Consider the following 19,302-nt stretch of genomic DNA (forward strand, 5'->3'; position numbering starts at 1 on the left):
TGTAGTTCTGGGGATAAATATTGGCTGTCCTTGCTCCCTGACAACACACTGACCTCTTCAAATGCTTCTGTTTAGGTGAATCCAAGCCGTCTGCCAGTTGTTATTGGGGGACTGCTTGATGTGGATTGCTCTGAAGATGTGATAAAGAACCTCATCCTTGTAGTGAGAGGTCAATTTTCGACCGATGAACTTGTTGCAGAGGTTGAGAAAAGAAACAGGTATTAAACTTCTGTAAGTCTCTTAACAATTCCCAGTCTGGCAGTGTTTGCTGCTCATCCATCAGTGCATATCCTTGTCACAGAGCTAAAGCTGGTACTGACACAAGCAGAAGCTGCCACTGGTGAGAACCAGCTTTAATTCTTGGCTGATGTGGGGATCTCTCGAGATAGATAATGAGTCTTTGGTGTGTGTTCTTCATAGTGTCAGAAAGTTACACCATTATAATAATGAGCCAAAATGTAGGTTAAAACAGAGCACTGTAAGTCTGGTTTAGTTCCTGACTCTATCCTACACCAAGGCTGGCTGGCTTCCAGAGTGTAGAAATTGTGCAACTGGATATTTACTTACTCAACCTCTAACGTGAAAATCACTTCCTTCTAGGCTGAAGCTGCTTCTGCCCTGGCTGGAAGCAAGAATTCACGAGGGCTGTGAGGAGCCTGCCACTCACAATGCACTGGCCAAGATATACATTGACAGCAACAACAACCCAGAGAGATTCCTGCGGGAGAATCCCTACTATGACAGTCGTGTTGTTGGCAAGTACTGTGAGAAGAGGGACCCTCACCTGGCCTGTGTGGCTTACGAGCGTGGACAGTGCGATCTGGAGCTTATTAATGTATGTATGCCCAGGCAGCTGCCTCGTGGGTGGGGTTCTGACATCAGTGTCGTGGGGTAGATAGAAAGCTCTTTGACAAAAGCATGTATTTCCTAAAATGTGTTAAGCTGGGAAGTGCATGCTTCTAACACAGAAGGCGAGGTAGCTGTTTAATCTCCCTCTGCAACTTAGTGAGAAATAGGAAGCTCTCCTGCACATCCTAAAATGGGAGGCTAATGAAATATCAAAGCCTGGGATTTCTAGTCTGCACCTCAGTTCAGAGTTGCAGTACAATTAGCTGTAGGCTCCATAGCTGTGCCTTCGCTCTGACCGAGCTGTGCCTTTCTCCAGGTGTGCAATGAGAACTCCCTCTTCAAGAGTCTCTCCCGCTACTTAGTTCGTCGTAAAGACCCCGAGCTCTGGGCCAGTGTGCTCCTGGAAAGCAACCCCTACAGAAGACCCCTGATTGACCAGGTACAACTGGCAGGACATTCACAGCCTTGCCTGTCCTAACTGGACTTGCAGAACCTGACATCACTGATTTGCCCATGCCTTGACTCTGCCTGCAGGTTGTCCAGACTGCGCTGTCGGAGACCCAGGACCCCGAGGAAGTCTCTGTCACTGTGAAGGCTTTCATGACTGCAGATCTTCCCAATGAGCTCATTGAACTGCTGGAGAAAATAGTTCTGGATAACTCAGTGTTCAGTGAGCACAGGTGTGTGAAATCAAAACTAAGCCACAGGAAACTTGGAGTTATTGCTGTAATGTGATACAGCAAATAAACTAATACCTTCTCCAGAGGGCAGGGTGAATTTCTTGATCATGATTTGATAAGTACTATTTTTTTTCTCTCTTCAGGAATCTGCAGAACCTTCTCATCCTTACAGCTATCAAGGCTGACCGCACCCGTGTCATGGAGTACATCAATCGCCTGGATAACTACGATGCCCCTGATATAGCCAATATTGCTATCAGCAACGAGCTTTTCGAGGAGGCATTTGCTATCTTCAGGAAGTTTGATGTCAATACATCAGCTGTGCAGGTATCTTTCATTCTCAGGTTGTAAAAACTCCCTGTGCATCCCCACACAAGGACTTTGCTGGTGCCTTCAGTGCTTAAAACCAATTAGCAAAGTGCCCAAAGCTGCTCAGTGTCTTGTCTTACGAAGCAGAACAAATAGTGTTTATTGAAACTTTGTAAGCCTAAAATCACTTGGCGCTGTGTGGGTTGTATGGAGTCAGTCCCTATTTAAAAGCTGTGGGTCCGTTGAGGAACTTACATAAACCAGAGCTTAGTGTGTTGTAAAAGTGACCTTTGTGAGAGTGGCTGATCATGGTCATCCTTTTTGCAGGTGTTGATAGAGCACATTGGGAACCTGGACCGTGCATATGAGTTCGCTGAGCGCTGCAATGAACCTGCAGTGTGGAGCCAGCTGGCCAAAGCACAGCTCCAGAAGGGGATGGTAAAGGAAGCGATTGACTCCTACATTAAAGCAGATGATCCTTCCTCATACATGGAAGTTGTTCAAGCTGCTAATGCCAGTGGTATGACTAAGTTTTATTTACATCTTGGCTGTTGATGTTGCTCAGCTCTTTTGCCTGGCCTGCTCAAACTGCAGTTTTGCCAGACCTGTATCTTGATGCAAGTAGAGGAATCTAGCCCTTCAAGGACTGCCCTAAATAAGAATGGGAAAAGGTAGTGTATTCCATTTGCAGATAATCAGTGGCCTGTAACTTCCTTCTTTAGCTAGCTGGAGACTTCTTTCAGAGGCTTTGCATGAAGTTAAATAGGATTTTAGTTAGGCCCATTCTAAGATGATTTGATTAATGCATAATGAGCAGTGTGAAGGTTGTTGGTTGTTGGGGAATAGCTGTAGAAATATGTCAAAATGAGGTTCAGCTGATTGTTTAACTGAAACACAAGTGTCCCTAGTGGTGGGAAGTAAACATTCTGAACTCTTTTCGATAGGAAACTGGGAAGAACTGGTAAAGTACCTCCAGATGGCACGCAAGAAGGCCCGGGAGTCGTATGTGGAAACAGAATTAATCTTCGCTCTTGCTAAAACAAACCGCCTGGCAGAGCTCGAGGAGTTCATCAATGGACCCAACAATGCACATATCCAGCAGGTGAGTGAGACTGACTTTGTTTTGCTGAATCACAGAGGGGTGTTGGGAATTTTGTCTCTGGATGTGCAGATCTTGGCCTTTAAATCCATTTTGGTAAGGGCTTGAATGCCACACATTTAGTGTAAGGCTGCAAGTGTGCAGGAATAACCTGGCTGTGCTCTGCCCTAGGTTGGTGATCGCTGTTATGATGAGAAGATGTATGAAGCAGCCAAACTGTTGTACAACAACGTGTCCAACTTTGGCCGTTTGGCCTCCACTTTAGTGCACCTGGGCGAGTACCAGGCAGCCGTGGATGGTGCTCGGAAAGCCAACAGCACTCGCACGTGGAAAGAGGTGAATTTACTGGCTCTGAGTTCAAGGACTTCAAAGCTGTAGCCTGTTCAGAAACCTTGATTATAAGCAGTAACACAACTCTCAATTCCAGGTTTGCTTCGCTTGTGTGGATGGAAAAGAATTCCGCCTGGCTCAGATGTGTGGGCTCCACATTGTGGTGCATGCAGATGAGCTGGAAGAACTAATCAACTATTACCAGGTAATTAAGCTGACTCCTGTTGTACAGTCAGTTCTGTCATGGCAACCCTGTCAAAATCTGAGATTCTGGATGTTTCCTGATGTGAAATGTCTGTGTCTGTGTCTCTAAGGATCGTGGCTACTTTGAAGAGCTGATCACTATGTTGGAAGCAGCGCTTGGACTGGAGCGAGCACACATGGGGATGTTCACAGAGCTGGCAATTCTCTACTCCAAGTTCAAGCCACAGAAGATGAGGGAGCACTTGGAGCTGTTCTGGTCCAGAGTCAACATTCCTAAGGTGAATGTCTGAGGCTTGAAATCTAGCTTAAAACACACCTTTTTGGACTGTCTGTACCCTGGCTTTTGCACCAGCAGCTCTTGAGGTTGTTAATGGCACTAAAGCCTGAGCACTGGTGGAAATTGCAGTTAACATATATTGCTAATTCTGCCTTCTGCTTAGGTTCTGAGAGCTGCAGAACAAGCCCATCTCTGGGCTGAACTGGTGTTCCTGTATGATAAGTATGAAGAATATGATAATGCCATAATCACAATGATGAATCACCCAACAGATGCTTGGAAAGAAGGCCAGTTCAAAGATATCATCACTAAGGTATTGCTTTCCTAGTGAAAGTTATGTCTGTTTTTCCTTTGCATTTCCCCACAATCAAACTCCTGCTCTGAACATGCATCTTTACTCTTCTCTAGGTGGCCAATGTGGAGCTGTACTACAAGGCAATTCAGTTCTATTTGGAATTTAAGCCTCTCTTGCTCAATGATCTGCTGATGGTGTTGTCCCCTCGGCTTGACCACACTCGTGCTGTCACCTTCTTCACAAAGGTAATTTTCTTGCTAACCAGATCAATGCAAAAGCTGGGGAAGCATTGAGCTGTAGTGGCATTTTAAAATGCTTAGCTACTCGCCTGCCAGGGAAGATGCTAAGAGACTTCCACAATAACTGACTTAAATGTATCTCCCTGATTCCGTAAAGGTTAAACAGCTGCCCCTGGTTAAGCCTTACCTGCGCTCTGTTCAGAATCACAACAACAAATCAGTCAATGAGTCCCTCAACAACCTCTTCATTATTGAAGAAGACTACCAGGTATGTCTTGTCTTGAAGCACGTAGTTCTGGATGTATCTCATATCCTCAGTCTTTGTTTAATGTGTAGAAACAGTTTTCTTTCTCATTTTCAGTAGTTTTTACCTGCTTGCTGTTAACTTTAATTCCTTAAGTTCATGTTCTCTAACACTTCAAACTGAATTAGTGGTGAGGAGCCAAGGATTAAGTGGAAAAGTGTTAGTGGCTTTCTGAGAGCTTTTTGTGTCGTTCCTACTGGGGGTAGAGTGGCTACTTTGTTATGAGTGTGACAGCTTTTATTTAAGGCAAACAAACAGTGGGTGCTAAGAAAAGGACTTACGGAGGAGGCAAACAGTTGTGATGTGGCTGTTCCACTGTTTTCAGAGAACAGCTGCCTGGTATTCAGAGGCTCTTAACCTACTGAAAAATACTGACTGAAATACTCTAAACTCCACATGTGTCATACAGCAGCTTCTCAAATAAAACAGCAGATCTCTGCAGGTCTGGCTAGAATACTTTATCCTCCTAACAGGAGGAATACAGAACTAATGGAAAATGTTGCATTTTGTGGATGCACTTGTACATCTGAGGTGTGAGTAACTTTTTTTTTTTTTTGTGCTTCACTCAGGCTCTTAGAACTTCTATAGATGCTTATGACAACTTTGACAACATTTCTCTTGCCCAACGTTTGGAGAAGCACGAGCTAATAGAGTTCCGAAGAATCGCTGCCTATCTCTTCAAAGGCAACAACCGCTGGAAACAGAGTGTGGAGCTCTGTAAGAAGGACAGGCTGTACAAGGTGAGACCCCACCCAGGTCAGCTTTAACAGCCTTGGCTTGTTTGGCTCTAAAGGGAGCTCAGTTAACAGCACCTTGTGGATTGTTGTGTGCCCCGAGGCTGAGGCTCTCTCCCGTTGCAGGATGCGATGCAGTACGCTTCTGAATCCAAAGATACCGAGCTGGCAGAAGAGCTGCTGCAGTGGTTCCTGCAGGAGAACAAGAGGGAATGCTTTGGTGCTTGTCTCTTCACCTGCTACGATCTCCTAAGGCCGGATGTTGTCTTGGAAACAGCGTGGAGGCACAACATTATGGACTTTGCCATGCCGTACTTTATTCAGGTCATGAAGGAATACTTGACCAAGGTAAGAGCAGGTGCCTCTCCAACATCCAGAGCTTCTTAGTCACTGTGGTGAATGCCTTGAGACTGTCTGCTTGCTACTAACATTGATTTGGGCTTTGTCCAATGTCTGTCTGTCCATGTCCACACTTACTTTTCAGTCCATCTGGGGAGAGACTTCGCCCTCTAAGAGGCTGAAACACAGGCTCCACCCTCTCTACCAATTACAGAACCTACATCAGTAGTATTTGCCTGACCCTGGGCAGTGTCTAAAGTAGTTCCAGGCTCCAGGCTTTTCCTGTGCTGTGTCAGGAATCCCCGGTGGGATCAAGCTTTAACTAAATTCTAGACTGTGTACTAAAACAGCTTTATAGCTAGATCTGGAGATAACTTACTCTGCTGTGCATTTAACTCTAAAATGTGGCTCTGATACTTAATGGCACTAATTATAACTCAACTCGAAGTGACTCAGGATGGGGGAACTACTTGGTAATGCTCTGACAGACTTGAACAGACTTGAGTTAAATCTAACTGTCACTAGCAGGATTTGCCCAGCTCAAGCTTTTAGAGTATCTTTCAGTGAAATGCTGTAAATTCCTTAATGATTAAGACTCTTCCAAGCTGAAGTTCAGCTTTTACTTTCATGCAGTCAGTGAAGACCAGGGTGCCTGTTTGTCCAGAAGTTTGCCTGGCTGTTCCTTCTAAAGGCAGGACTACCTTGTATTTCTGTAGCTAGCCTGAAATGCTGTTTTGGGGGAGGTGGGGAGCTGGCTGAGCAATAAAACTGTTTGTCAGAGGTGCCTGATGAACCAAGCTAACACCAGGCCTTTGGTGGGAGTAGGAAGATTCTTAAAGATAAAAATCTCCTGATCTGCTAAAAGATTAGGATGTAGCTTTAGTGTAGCTAATGAAGTCAATGCAGTAAGAGCCAGCAACAAGCAGAGCTGCCTTTCTAAAGCAGATACTTCTGGTGTACCTTTGTTTTTACTCGCCTGTACCTTAATTATTTCTTCCCTGACGCTTTTGTTTCTACCTTTTTATATGCTAAATATGGAATTTGATTTTTCTAAGCTGCACCTTCTGAATTCCTTTGCAGGTTGATGCAATAAAGGAAAAGGTGAAAGTTGATTCTTGTTTTCCATCTTTAAGTCTGGAGGACTAAGTCTAAGGATTCTGCATGAGTTTTTTCTTTCCTATGTTTACTACACTGCTGCTACTGCTTTTTCCCCAAACAAAATATCACTAAAGCATATGCAAATTGTTTAACTCTCAGTAGCTAGTGCTGTAGGAGAAAAGTAGTTTCATTTGCTACTAATAAGCTAATAGATCCTCAGGAAGGGCATACAGGTGATCAGTTGGATCACAGTCAGCCTGGTATTCAAACAACACGCAAATACTTACACAAGTGCTACTATTTGACTGCCAATCTGACTGGAAGAACCTCCTACAATAAGAAATGAGTCTGTGAATGCACAGATCAGTCTGGCATTTGCTAGTTGAAGGGCTGTGATCCAGTTCCTGATCTCTGGACCATGACTAATGCGTGCTGACTGTAGGCAGAGTAGATACTGGCTGCTTTCAGAGGGACTCTTCCTCACTCAGGTGTCAGTTCTCATGGTGCTGATCTAATCCACACAGTGCTCTAGTTCATGTAGCAACTTAAAACTTCAGCTGTTACACCAAGTCTGTGGTTCTCCTCCCTGTAGTAAATTTCTAGTAGTTGTCCAAGAAAAGACTGCCTTCCAAGCTCTCCAGCTTCACTAAACTTCTCTTGCTACCTCATTAAAAAAAATACATAAAAATGGTAATGCTTATTGCTCTTCTGAGGCTACTCCAGGGCTTGCCTTTTGCTATGTAACTTTGACCTTCAGAAGGGCAATCCAAGGTTTTCTGTCCATCTGCTTCCCTACAAATGCCACCGTGATCCTCCTTAGCCCAGGGGTCAGCCCTAGCATGAGTTTTCCATTAATGTGGTTCAGCAAAGGGCAAACCAAAGTGACAAACAGCTTTGAAGATGGACTAAATGCAAAAACTGCTGGTTGTAAAGACACCACTGGAACTGAAGGCTAAGACACGTAGTGTAAGGTCCTTCAGCAGCTAGTAAGGAAAGTAGGAAAGCGTGTGTGTGAAAAAAGGTAATTGAACTGCAGTGTTTGCATAAACTACGCATGTGTAGCAGTCATTGCAATTACATCCCACTACTCCTTAAGCTCCAAGGCATTGCTGTGGGCTGCGTGTGGTTTTTTGGGGGGAGCCTGTCTGGCAGTCATCTTCAGACCTCACTCGTGCTTCAGTACTTTTGCCTCTTTTTCATGCACACATAACACGATAACATTGAATGCATGTTACTTTTCCTCTGCAGCTTATTGCAGTCCCTGTGGAAAAGCCTTTAAATCAATCTTGCTCCAAGTGTGTAGGGCCCTGAAGCTGGTGATGCTCGAGCAAGTGGTGTAAGAACCATCCTGCAGGCTGGTTTCAAACTTGCGCTTGTTCTTGTCAGTATTTGTTCAGCTCTGAGGGGAGGCATCAAAACTGGGTCCAAAATGCATTGAATGTCCTGGGCTGGAGGCTTTCCAAGTGTGAGTAAGCCAAATGCCTCTGCTTAGTAGCAAACTCTGCACATTCTCCTTGGATTTGCATCTCTAAACTTGTGCTTCTGTGTTCAGTGTGTTGCTGTTTTGAGTTAAAAACAGTGCAGTTCCCAGCACGGTGTCTGGAAATGAGTCTTGGAGCACTGGATACGATCCTGTACACTTTGGCAGCAGCAAGCCAGATACTGTGGGAGGCAACCACCAGGCTGGCCATGGAAGCCCAGTCAATGAGGGAACTCGAGCTCAGGACTTCTGCCACTCCCTGGAGTTGTGCCTCAGCTTGAGGTTACAGAGGAACAGGTTTATGGAACACAGGTTGTAACTCACAGCTGAAAGGAGGAGCTCACAGCTCTTGGAGCTGCCAGCAGATACTTGCTCATGTAGCACAATTAAGCTGCAAACTCACTCTTGGATGTTGTAGCTGAATAAATAACACTGACCCTGTGTAAGTGCAGGAAACCTTCAAACACCTTTATCAAGGGCACAAATGAAATGAAACATTAATCTTGTGAGTTGTATTATTGTCTTTCAAAGTAATTGGCATGATTATCTCTGACTTTGTTCTAAATCTTACCTCCCAGGTAAAATACCAATACCTCATTTTGTGGTTTTAGTTTCAGGGCCTGCCTTAGACTGTAGAAATGCTGAGTTCCCTTGGATCTGTCTTAGAAATGAGCTATATTTCACTACAGAAGAAGTTTCTTCTCTTGCCTTTCTGTAGGGGTGGGCAAACAGCACCATTGCGCTCGCAGTGCAGCTGGCCAGGCTTGTCTGTTACTGTGTGTAAAGCTGGAAGAATTGGAGTAGCTGTGGGTTTAGGCTGACTGCCACACAGTTCTGGAGTGGAAAAAGCAAGTCTTATACACATGCATTCTCTGCATTTGAACTTAAATTGCATGAGTGAATGGGTTTGGAAAGTGAAATCTTGAGGCTCAAGTGACATGTCGGATGCTATTGCAGTCTGCTCTATCCAAATACAAACCAGATTACTTTGCCTCAATGTCACCTCCAGGGAAACTTCTCCAGGTCTGGGCATTATCTTGACAATTGCTCCAATGCCAGAGGTCTGCAACTGAGACTGAGCTCAAATCTGAGTCTGTGTCCAGCTCCAGTCCAGTACAGAACATTTTGTACAAAGCTTCAGTCTGGAGTGAGCTTTCAAAGTAGTTGAAAATCCCTCAATGAGGGTTTTTTTTCAGGAAACAGACAATCTTGACTGCACCAGTACCAACATTGCTACTTGAATTGATCTTAACTTGTAAATGGTCTCCTTTTCTTGATGGGTGTTAACATACCACTAAGGCTTTTCCACTTCTCTGCCACGAATAAGTACCTGTTTTAGAGGAGATTTTTTAATTGTTGGTCTCAATTCCAGGTGGATAAACTGGATGCATCAGAGTCTTTGAGAAAGGAAGAGGAACAAGCTACAGAAACACAACCTATTGTTTATGGTAATGCTTTAGTTCATGTGTTATCAATAACATAGTTCACTTTTAAAACAACCCTTCCCTAATCTTGGTTTTTTCCCAAGGAAGTCCTGGGAAATGGGAACGTTCTTCATGTGAAATCAAGTCTTAAGGAATGTGTTCCAAAATACTAGATAAGTGCCACTCTGATGCTGTGGCTGCTAAGGTGGGCTGGGGACTGCAGGATTTAAGGTTGTCGTGGCTCCTTAAGGAAAGGTCTACAGGAGGCTCTGCTATTCCAGGGTTCCAGCAAGTGATTATTTGGATCTTGTGCAATATGCTTCATGTCTAGCCTGGGTATTTGCTTTATATCCAGGTTATTCTATCAGGAGTTTCTTCGTATACTTTACACTGTAGTGTTTTTACTGTGCTGTGCCCTGAGTTTTGTGGGGAAATACCCATTCTGGCTCCGAAGGGTAGGGACTTCCTGCTTCAACATACAAATATCTACAGAAAATTTGCAGGCATTTTGCTGACTGAGTTCAGGAGGAGTAAGATGCCCCTTGTGTGTTGCAGGCCAGCCCCAGCTGATGTTGACAGCGGGACCCAGTGTGGCAGTTCCTCCGCAGGCACCTTTTGGCTACGGCTACACGGCCCCTCCGTACGGGCAGCCACAGCCCGGCTTTGGCTACAGCATGTGAGATGCAGCACAAGTCAGTCTGGAGCAGCAACTTTTCTTACTGAAACTCCACCGTCCCTCCCCGCTTTAACTCATAACAGGGAAAAGCAAAGAGTTCTGCCTCGTGTTCTTGTAACCTTTATTTCATGAAGGACTGTTTTTTCTAGCGCAAACGATTTGAATCACTTCTGTTAAATCTTTTTCACATTCCATGTCATTTAGACTTTTACTTTCAAAAGGGGAATAGTTTAAACGACTTTGTTCAAGTGGGCTTTTGCAGGACTGCTTATTACCATTAAGTCTATTGTGAAGATTCTGATTTGCACTCTATAGTGTTACACTCTAATATTGAATCTTAAGTTCATTGTATGTGAGCAGCTTACGGTATGTACTGTCTATTCTAAATGCATTTAAGTCTCACTGTATATTTGGAGAAAGCTAAAGCCAAGATACTTGTATTTGACCTTGCAAAACTGCTGACAAGAGACAACACTAATCAGCATATCCTCCCTGGGTTGGATTGCATAGCTCTAAAAGAATTTAAAATGCGTACAGACAACCTTGCCTGACTTAAAATGAGTAAAAGTTTTGGTTTTGTTTCTTTTTTTCCCTTAACCTATGCAGGTTTTTCCAGTTATGCATATAGAAAATGCTAGTGTCTTTTTGCTCACTCCATATGTAACAGATGACCTTATGTTGTGCTGTATCCTGTGCTTTTGTGGGACATTCCATTCAGGAACAGAGCACCATGATTCCAATCTGTGTATTTACTAACCCTGCCCTGAGGTTTGTGTATGTTGGATATTGTGGTGTTTTAGATCACTGTTTTGAGTGTACAGAAGAGAGAATTCAAGCATATTGCTGTTCAGTTTTGTTTGTGCAATTTGAAATTACGCAATTTAAAAATAAATTACTGGACTGTGGACATGCTGCATAGTGGTAGCTTCACTTTACTGTCTTCAAAAAAGGACCTTTGGACTCAAACCAAGTATTCCAGTGCTGGTAGTGGGGGGCAGTGCAGGTGTGTGCAGCCAGGGGTCTGAGGGGCTGGCAGAAGAGTAGCAATGGGGACCAGTGGTGGGGTCTTGCACTGAGGGGGCAATACAGGAAAATATGTAATGCTTTTTCTAGAGAGAGATTATGCCAGAGAGAAGAAAATAGCACTTTTCACCAGTTGGCTGCACTGTGGCCAACTCCAGCATATCTGACCAGATGATACATTAGGATTGTAGTAAGGTGTGCCAGTTAAATTGAGATCATGTTCTAGGTATGTAAATTGCCTTAAACATATTTAGCTTCAAATAAAATTGACTTAAATGGTTCTCTATGAATACTGTCATATTTGAGTGTAATGAGTCTGACAGCACTGGACAGATTTCCAACACCTTTAGAAGCTCCAGGAGCCACACTGGGCATCAGGATGCAGCTCTAAGGCCAAATCCCCTTCCCTTTTCCTCCTGTGAGCTCCACAGTCGTGTCCTGTGATCCTGGGGCTGGGCACTGCAGCACTTCCATGGAATGGGGGTCTGGCAGGGGCTCACCTGCCCCAGGCTCTGTGGTTCGCGGTAGTCTGCACTGAGTCTCTGGAAAGAATTTACTGGAACCCCTAGGGTGCTCTGTACTCTGTAACAAGGTGCTTTAAACCCAGGATGGCCTTTTGGTCCCAAGAAAACCAGGGTTTAAGTCTGTCTCTGCATGCCCAGTTGTTTATATGAGGGTAACTCCCCACACCTTGGCTCAGCTGCACATTTTTGCACGTGTAGGAGCTACACAGACCCCTCCAGAGGGAAGCTCAGCTTACAGCTGCTCCCCACAACTGTTTACTGGTCTGGGCTGCAAATCCAGTTGAACTGGTCAGCCTGGGACCAGTTACAAGTTGTTGCAGCAGTTGTTTGGGCAGGAAGCTGGCTACAGTTACCCCTAGCTCCAGTTCTTAACTGCTTCACTGGCTGAGCCTTTCTCAATTAGAGAATGTATTCACTTCAAAGAATAGGCAGAAAGAGGAAACTCTTAAACTCTTATCAACCACCGTGCAAAATCCTCAACCAATTGCACAAGTTGTAAATTTACTGGGTTCCTTCTTGTGCCAGCTCTGCTTTCCTCAACTGCCCTGAGCCTGGAGTTTTCTTTCCCCCTTTGGAACACAAGCTAGAGAAACTCATGCTTTACAAATTTAAATCTTACAAAACTTGCTTATTTTATTAACATTGGAAAAAAAACCCCAACTTGGATTTTTATCCCACCAGTACTGACATACGCGAACGCATCCAGGTCTTTTTGGTACTGGTTTAGAAGAGTTTAAGGTGACCAGAAACTTTATCTATGACATCAGCTGGTCCTGGTCCGATCCCAAGGACTGTCCTGGAGCCTGGAGCTATCTGGGTACGCCCAGCATCCTGTATCAAGCTCACAGTCAGCCCCAGGCGCTTCGCCTCAGCCAGGAGCTGCACCAGAGTCTCTTCATCGGGAGCTTTGAGGACCACTTTAGGTTGTCCACAGTATTCCCACTGCTTCAGGAGCTCGGGATCCCTGTTGTGGACCTGCTTGTAGGCAGAGACAGCAGCGTGGGAGCACTGTGCTGCTACTTTGCCCTTGCCCATTTTCAGGTCGTTGCGGACGATCAGCACCAGCTTGAGCTCCCCGGACTCTCCCATGATGTCGGCCTCACCCCCCAGGCTGTTGGGAGTCTCTGGCATTCCAGCTCCAGGCTTCCTGCGGAGTCTGCCCCGGATGCCCCAGCCCAGGCACACACCGCACACAACTCCAATGATGACATTCAGCAACTCGGGCTCAAAGAGAGAAATCATGGTGGATTTTGGAGAGTGGCTCTGAACGGGGGGAAAGACAGAATTTACTTGAGAGTTTTGCAGCTCCTGAGAGCATTTTGTGTGCTCTTGCCTGGTTTGCACTTGGTTATTTGAGGACAAAGAACATTTGCTAGAAACACAAAGGAACAGCTCCCCAGACACAGCTCTCTGATTGCAAACACCTCACCGGTGATGGGCTTCGACTCAGCAAGCAGAGCTAAGATAAAATGGCAAATTATTATAAAATCACAGAATGGTTTGGGTTGGAAAGGACCTTAAATTTCATCTGTTCCACCCTCTGCCAATGGGCAGGGACGCCTTCCACTAGACTAGGTTGCTCCAAACCCCATCCAGCCTGGCCTTGGACACTCCCAGGGATGCAGGGGCAGCCACAGCTTCTCTGGGCACCCTGTGCCAGGGCCTCCCCACCCTCACAGGGAACAATTCCTAGTATCCAATCTAAACCTCCTCTCTGTCAATTTGAATCCATCCCCCTTGTCTTGTCACCCCAGGCCTTTGTAAATAGTCGTGCCCCACCTTTTCTCTGTAAGTTCCCTTCGCGTATTAGAAAGCCACAATTAGGTCACCCCGGAGCTTCTCTTCTCCAGGCTGAACACTCCCAATTCGCTCAGCCTTTCCTCATGTCAAAATTACACCTAAAAACGGGGAGAGAAATGGTGCAGTGGTGGAGGTTTTAAGCCAATACCCCAAATTCAACTGAGGAGCGGGGCCGCCTCCAGCTCCACCGCGGGCTGCGGCAGCTCAGCCCCGCCAGGCCCGGCCGCGCTGGAGCCCGAGAGGACACGGAGGGCAAAGACCGAGCGGGAACCGAACCGTGCGGGACCCCGCGGCCCTCAGGGGGGCCAAATGAGGGCCACGAAGGAACATCCCCCCTCACCGCTTACCTGCCGCTCCCCCGCCCGCCCGGAGGTGACGGAACCGCGGCGCTCGGGAAGTGACGAGCCCTAGGGGCGGGACGGGGCGTGCTGTGCCGGGCCCTGTTCCGCGTTGTGCCGGGCCCAGTGGAACCGCCGGCGTGGAGTACGGTGAGTGCGGGGTTGGGCCTGGGGCTCTCCCGGCGGGCGAGGGTCTCGTCACCGGCCCCTCAGCGGGACCCTTCAGCGGCACCCCTCAGCGCTGCTCATCGCGCCCCTCAGCGCTGCCCGTCGCGCCCCTCAGCGCTGCTCATCGCGCCCCTCAGCGCTGCCCATCGCGCCCCTCAGCGCTGCTCGCCCCGCTCCCCTCACGGCTCCTCCGGCTCTGAGGTGACGGCGGCGAGGGGGGACTCCCGGGCCGGGCGGCTCCGGAGTCCCGGCGGGACCCCCGGGCCGGGCGGTGCTGTGCGAACCGAGGGACCCGTGTGGCCAGCCGGGGAGCGGCCGGGAACGCTGTGGAGGAGCAGGTCGGAAGGAGAGGCTGGTCCTTGCCGGCCTTCAGGGCGAGAAATGTGCCGCTGCCATCTCACCCTGCTGGAGAGCGGCTCTGCTCTTCCATAGCCCCGGGAAGGGTGAGATAGACTCGCCCTGCTCCGGCCCAAGGGACGGTGCGTGATGACACAGGGAGAAATCCGTGCTTTTCCCTGCGGAGAGTCAGATACCGATGGCCTTTGTCTGCTTTTCCAATAGAAATGGGCTGTGTTTTCCCGGCTGGGTCCTCCCTGCATCCCCATGGACTGCCTGGGGCTTGTGGGTGTGAGGCCCAAATAAATCCACGGGAACATTTCTGCTGACTAGGGTTAAGCACCTCGTCTGGTTTTTATTTCTCTAGCCAATGTTATCTGGTGTTTACAGGAGATAATAAAGCAGCAAGGATCTTGTTTTATTCCAGTTTTGCCTCTCAGATGCTTGGCAGGTCATGTAGGTGACCTGAGGGAAGGGGTGGTAAGTGTGTTTGATAGCAGCTGTTTATCTATGAAGTGTTACGAATCCAGGTTATCCCCTTTCAACTGCACCTATGACATTTCTGCAGGGTTTTCTCCTTTCCTTGTTTTCTCTGCTATGTGCTTACCAACAAGTGTGTATCCTGGTTTAGTTAATGGTGACAATATGGGTTTAGGTGGAGAAAGTGTGATGTTACTCTTTCATGCCTGGGAGCACATGTGTTGTGTTTGGGCAGTGGATTCTGGTGCTGTTTTGATGTTAGGAATTCTGCTCTTTTGGAGATTGTTTCAGCTCAGTTTGATGGGGGGTTCTCATGCTTCATAACACCTCATAATAACATATATCAGCTCTTCTTAGTGCATTAATTTTCATAATGAAACAGTCTTTGTTATGTCAGTACTCTTTCTTCCAATCCATTATTTCTGCAGCATGGAATAAACTTTCCTTTATTCCTTACTGGATAAGTGACAGTTGTAACGATGGCTTCATCCCCTGTTTTCAGATGAGGGTTTCAAAAGCCAGTTTCCAGTTGTGCAATGGGAGGTGAGCTCTCTTTATTAGTTTGAGCTTTGTTTCACGTCTTGCTGAGCAGCTGAAATTAAGGGTGTTTGTAATTGCTGTGGGGAAGGGTAGTAGGAGACTTAGTAGCTTTCAAGTGGGTGGTAACAATGAGGAAGGTGAGTAGGCTGGAACAACTGCACTCTTTCCACCTTAAAGCTTTTTTCCTAAGTTGTTGTCTTGGAATTTCTTCTGAATGTCATAACTGCCTCTGACTACATCTCAGGAACAGCTCTCCTTAAGGTGATCTGTGTCATTAGTGCATGCTTGGAGATTCCTTATTTCTTAAAAAGCTGTGGCTTTAAAACAGAAAAACCCCTATAATTCCTGATGCATGGGGATGGGAGACATACTGTTATCTGCCAGCTGGAACTTTAACTTGTCTTCCTTGTGAATAAGTGTGAGCTGGGTGGACTTTGCTATTCCCTGAGGACGAAGGGCACAACCTCGAAGCTGTTGCAACACTGAGCTTTTTGTACCCCTGTACCAGCTTCCAACACAGGCATGGGACAGCACCAAAACCACCAAACCTTGCTGGTTTTGGTGCTGCTTGGCCCAGAGGAACCCAGGAGATGCTATTAGTGAGGCAGGCAGTTGTTCAAGCTTATTAAAAAAATATTTCTCTTTCTCCCAGGGCTCAGAATTGGCCTGTGTGAGCCTTGTCTGGGCAGTGTGTCCTCACTGGATGGCCAAGTGTGAGATCTGAATTGGCTGCACTTAGAGACTGTTCCTGTGAAAAGCAGAACTTGTTACCTAAGGAGCTGCTTTCAGCCACTCTGGGCTTTGTCAGGTCCTCGTGTTCATCCCTTTTCATCTGTGCTGTGCCTCCTCTGCATATCCTCTTATCCCTGGGTCTCACCTTTTCATCTATTTATTGCACAGCGTCTCTACTGAATTATTTTAGCACTTGATTCTACTTCTGGATGTAATCAAAATGCATGTTTCACCAGAAAAAACACACCAGAAAGAACAGTTTAATATATGCGGTTTTAATGGTAGGGACAGAACTTTCTGTCAACTCAAAAGAAATTTCATGGCATTCCTGAAGCTCATGTTACAACGGTCTTTCCTAAAAGGCATCCCAAAGTCTTTTTGGAAAAAAATGTGAATTTTAACTCTAAATTCTAAGATGATTTATTCGGGTAGGAATTGGAAAATAGGTCTGGTGTACAGAGGCATAACCCACAAAATGGAATCCTGTGGTCTTTAACTGAATTACTTCTCCTTTGAGGAATTAAACTATTTTAGTTGGGAAAACATTTTTAGTATGGGAATAAATGCACTCATATCAAAATAACCCATTACAGCTAAATCTGTGGAGATTTGGAACATCTTTCAGATGTGGCCTAATTTATTTTAATTGAATACTTCCCAGGAGTGCTGAAGGACTGGAAAAAATCGAGCAGTTACTTTTTCTATTTTCTGTCATCTTCAGGAAAGTCATTAACCTCCAAGTGAGGGGCTGTGTCACTTCAGTGTCACATGAACGGTGTTCTCTTGCTCTGTAGGGGCAGCAGGTTTGCAAGAGGAGTCGCTTTGGGCTTGAGTGCTGCAGAGCTGAGGACGTGGTTGGCTCTTCCACTGCCTTCAGATCCTGGGTGGAGAGGGAATAACTGTGAGGAGCTGAAAGGGGTATGTAATGTTTCACTTCCAAACTGATCCCATCCTTCACCTGAGTGTGTTCCTGTGCCAGGCAGTCTTTGGCTTTCGAGGGAAAGTGCTCTCCAAGCTGTTTCTTTGCCAGGAAATTGTTAACTTATTCTCTCTGTAGAGCATTTCATGACTGAAAAAAAAACCCTCACAGATGAGCAGCACTGTCTAGGTTAGTGCAATTCCTTACCCACCTGGAAAGGCTGGATTTTAATCCTTTGTTCTCCTTATTGTAAGGGAAGGACAGGAGTGTAGAGAAAGAAGAAGAAGAATTATCAGAAAAGTTGAGGAGAAAGAAGCAGCAGGATTGGAACATTTGGCTTAAAATGCAAGGAATAACTGGAAATGATGTGTTCCTGAGGTGGCTGGGGGGGGAACAACAAAATGCTCCATGCTCTAGCCCTGGTTCTGGGAGCTGTGTGACCAGGAACTGATAGAGATGAGAGTCAGGGCTCTTTCAGTAAGAAGTGGTAAGAATTAGTGATTCAAACAATGTCTGGGAAAGCAGTGAGATCATGAAAACAGCTTCCTTGTTGTTCCAGCACACTGGAAAGGAGTCCTCCAAAAATCCTTAGTACAGAACATGAGTCCACATTCTGCTCCTCCAAGTGAGTGTGCAAACACCCAACTGCCTTGTCCAAAACTGTTTCCTTTTGCAGAAGTGCACCCAACACTTGGGTGCTTCCACAGCCTCCCCAGAGCTTCAGAGAAGAGACTTTAGTCCTTTTCTCTGATTACAGAAAGCAGATACTGCAGTGCCCAATTTTGTTGTGTTCTCATGCTCTGATAGCTTGTTTTGCTTTGTCTCACTTATGCTGTGAAGTGCCAGTCACAGTTACCATAAACCCTTTTTGTTGACTAATTTGCATTTTTGACTAGCAATAATTGTCTTTTTATACTTCATGTTTTGGGTTGCACTAAAGCACAATGGTGTATTGTGGGCTTTTTGTTCAGCCCTACAAAGCAGTTCCTGTGTGAGCACAGCTCTAACAAATGATCTAAGCCACCCTGATACAAAAACTGTCCATAGTTGTTTTCCTCGCTCTTTTAAATAGTTTATTTTTATGTTTGCTGATAACTACTCCATGTAGTAGGCAAATTTATTTTTAGAGATGGGCTCTGTGTCTTTCCCAGCATCTGTCAGAAGTGAAGTTCTGTTTAGCAGATGGAATTTAATTTCCTGTGGTGAGTTCTCATAGATTCGGTGTAGACTTGAGGATATGGAGTGAGTTAATGAAGGACAACTCCATTTGGGGTCAGACTCCCACTCCAATTAATCCCTGTGAGAAGGCATTAGTGCAGGACTAGTGATTCTAATGGGCATCAAGCAGCACAGCAGATCAAGGGTGCTGAGCTGAGGGGATGTGCATCCTCCAGTCCCTTTGCTAAGATGCTTTAAGTATAATTAGACTTGGGCAAACCAGGGAGGTTCTTTTCTGGAGCCAGGAAGGGTTTGTAGCCCTTTCAGCCCTGCCATGTGATGGGTATCCACTCTCCAAGCCAGCTCTGGTTTTAAATAGGAATTTTTAGAGCTTTCCTTCAGAATGGTTGAACTTTAAGACCTTCTTGACAAGTATTTGTCCTACAGAAGTATGGATGAGGATTATTCATCTGCTTTACTGCAAATGTTGACTTGTATACTTGAGGTGGTGTTATGCAAAGCTAATCCTGGATTAGTGCCTTTCCAAGCAGGCAGGGTAAAAGTGGCTCTGGCAGTTGAGCTCCTGAAAAAAAAGCTGTCATGCCGAGGGAACAACACACCTGAGACCCCCCCAGCGATGCAGGAATTTTATGGATTGCACTGGAATTCAGTGTTGTGCACAGCCTGGGCTTTAGCATCAAACATGGAGGGCAGTTGGCATTACAATAAATGAACTTCCTTGGAGTGTAATTAAGCTGAGAGCAGAGACCAAACCGGTTAAGACTTTAATTTTGAAGGCTAGATTTGCCCACATTGAAAAAGATGGACTTCAAAACGAGGAACGTGTGGCTTCCACTGAAATTTGTGGTGTTTTTCCTAATCTTTGCTATATTTAAGTCAACAAAATGTGACTGAAGTTCCCTAAACCAGACCACTTTTTTTAGTGT

General features: G+C 45.8%; 3 protein-coding genes across 10 annotated transcripts in view; 2 read left to right on the plus strand and 1 right to left on the minus strand.

Moving 5' to 3' along the window:
• Nucleotides 1-11,244, plus strand: part of CLTC (clathrin heavy chain) — a 29,916-nt gene extending 18,672 nt beyond the window's left edge. For 4 of the 7 annotated variants that reach the window (XM_042026389.1, XM_042026391.1, XM_042026390.1 and 1 more), the window contains 18 exons: nucleotides 76-218; nucleotides 601-835; nucleotides 1,166-1,288; nucleotides 1,384-1,529; nucleotides 1,673-1,856; nucleotides 2,166-2,358; nucleotides 2,783-2,940; nucleotides 3,109-3,273; nucleotides 3,365-3,472; nucleotides 3,582-3,749; nucleotides 3,912-4,061; nucleotides 4,157-4,288; nucleotides 4,440-4,550; nucleotides 5,156-5,326; nucleotides 5,447-5,668; nucleotides 6,740-6,760; nucleotides 9,610-9,685; nucleotides 10,217-11,244. In XM_042026389.1, the coding sequence (XP_041882323.1) occupies nucleotides 76-218; nucleotides 601-835; nucleotides 1,166-1,288; nucleotides 1,384-1,529; nucleotides 1,673-1,856; nucleotides 2,166-2,358; nucleotides 2,783-2,940; nucleotides 3,109-3,273; nucleotides 3,365-3,472; nucleotides 3,582-3,749; nucleotides 3,912-4,061; nucleotides 4,157-4,288; nucleotides 4,440-4,550; nucleotides 5,156-5,326; nucleotides 5,447-5,668; nucleotides 6,740-6,760; nucleotides 9,610-9,685; nucleotides 10,217-10,341 (2,631 nt within the window). In that variant the 3' untranslated portion in view covers nucleotides 10,342-11,244. The remainder of the gene's footprint in view (nucleotides 1-75; nucleotides 219-600; nucleotides 836-1,165; nucleotides 1,289-1,383; nucleotides 1,530-1,672; nucleotides 1,857-2,165; nucleotides 2,359-2,782; nucleotides 2,941-3,108; nucleotides 3,274-3,364; nucleotides 3,473-3,581; nucleotides 3,750-3,911; nucleotides 4,062-4,156; nucleotides 4,289-4,439; nucleotides 4,551-5,155; nucleotides 5,327-5,446; nucleotides 5,669-6,739; nucleotides 6,761-9,609; nucleotides 9,686-10,216) is intronic. The other 3 variants (XM_042026393.1, XM_042026394.1, XM_042026395.1) reach the window with 1 other exon arrangement.
• A 1,251-nt stretch (nucleotides 11,245-12,495) lies between these two features.
• On the minus strand, nucleotides 12,496-14,117 carry PTRH2 (peptidyl-tRNA hydrolase 2). The gene is made up of 3 exons (XM_042026405.1): nucleotides 14,032-14,117; nucleotides 13,664-13,782; nucleotides 12,496-13,147 (listed from the first exon to the last, which is right to left on the minus strand). Exon 3 carries the CDS (start codon nucleotides 13,124-13,126, stop codon nucleotides 12,608-12,610), a length of 519 nt encoding a protein of 172 aa, XP_041882339.1. The 5' UTR covers nucleotides 13,127-13,147; nucleotides 13,664-13,782; nucleotides 14,032-14,117; the 3' UTR covers nucleotides 12,496-12,607.
• VMP1 (vacuole membrane protein 1) overlaps nucleotides 14,086-19,302 on the plus strand; it is a 60,982-nt gene continuing 55,765 nt past the window's right edge. Inside the window, exons 1-2 of one of the 2 annotated variants that reach the window (XM_042026400.1) lie at nucleotides 14,086-14,172; nucleotides 17,073-17,196. The gene's annotated coding sequence lies outside the window, so the exon portion shown is untranslated. The remainder of the gene's footprint in view (nucleotides 14,173-17,072; nucleotides 17,197-19,302) is intronic. The other variant, XM_042026401.1, reaches the window with a different exon arrangement.

The sequence above is a fragment of the Corvus kubaryi genome, unplaced genomic scaffold (genome assembly GCF_017639235.1).
Source record: "Corvus kubaryi isolate FWS band 111438036 unplaced genomic scaffold, C.kubaryi_AGA036_p1.0 37284, whole genome shotgun sequence".
Classification (NCBI taxonomy): domain Eukaryota; kingdom Metazoa; phylum Chordata; class Aves; order Passeriformes; family Corvidae; genus Corvus; species Corvus kubaryi.

What these genes read in the sequence shown, in the direction of transcription:
- PTRH2 (XM_042026405.1), bottom strand. Translation starts at nt 13,126, where the DNA reads ATGATTTCTCTCTTTGAGCCCGAGTTGCTGAATGTCATCATTGGAGTT.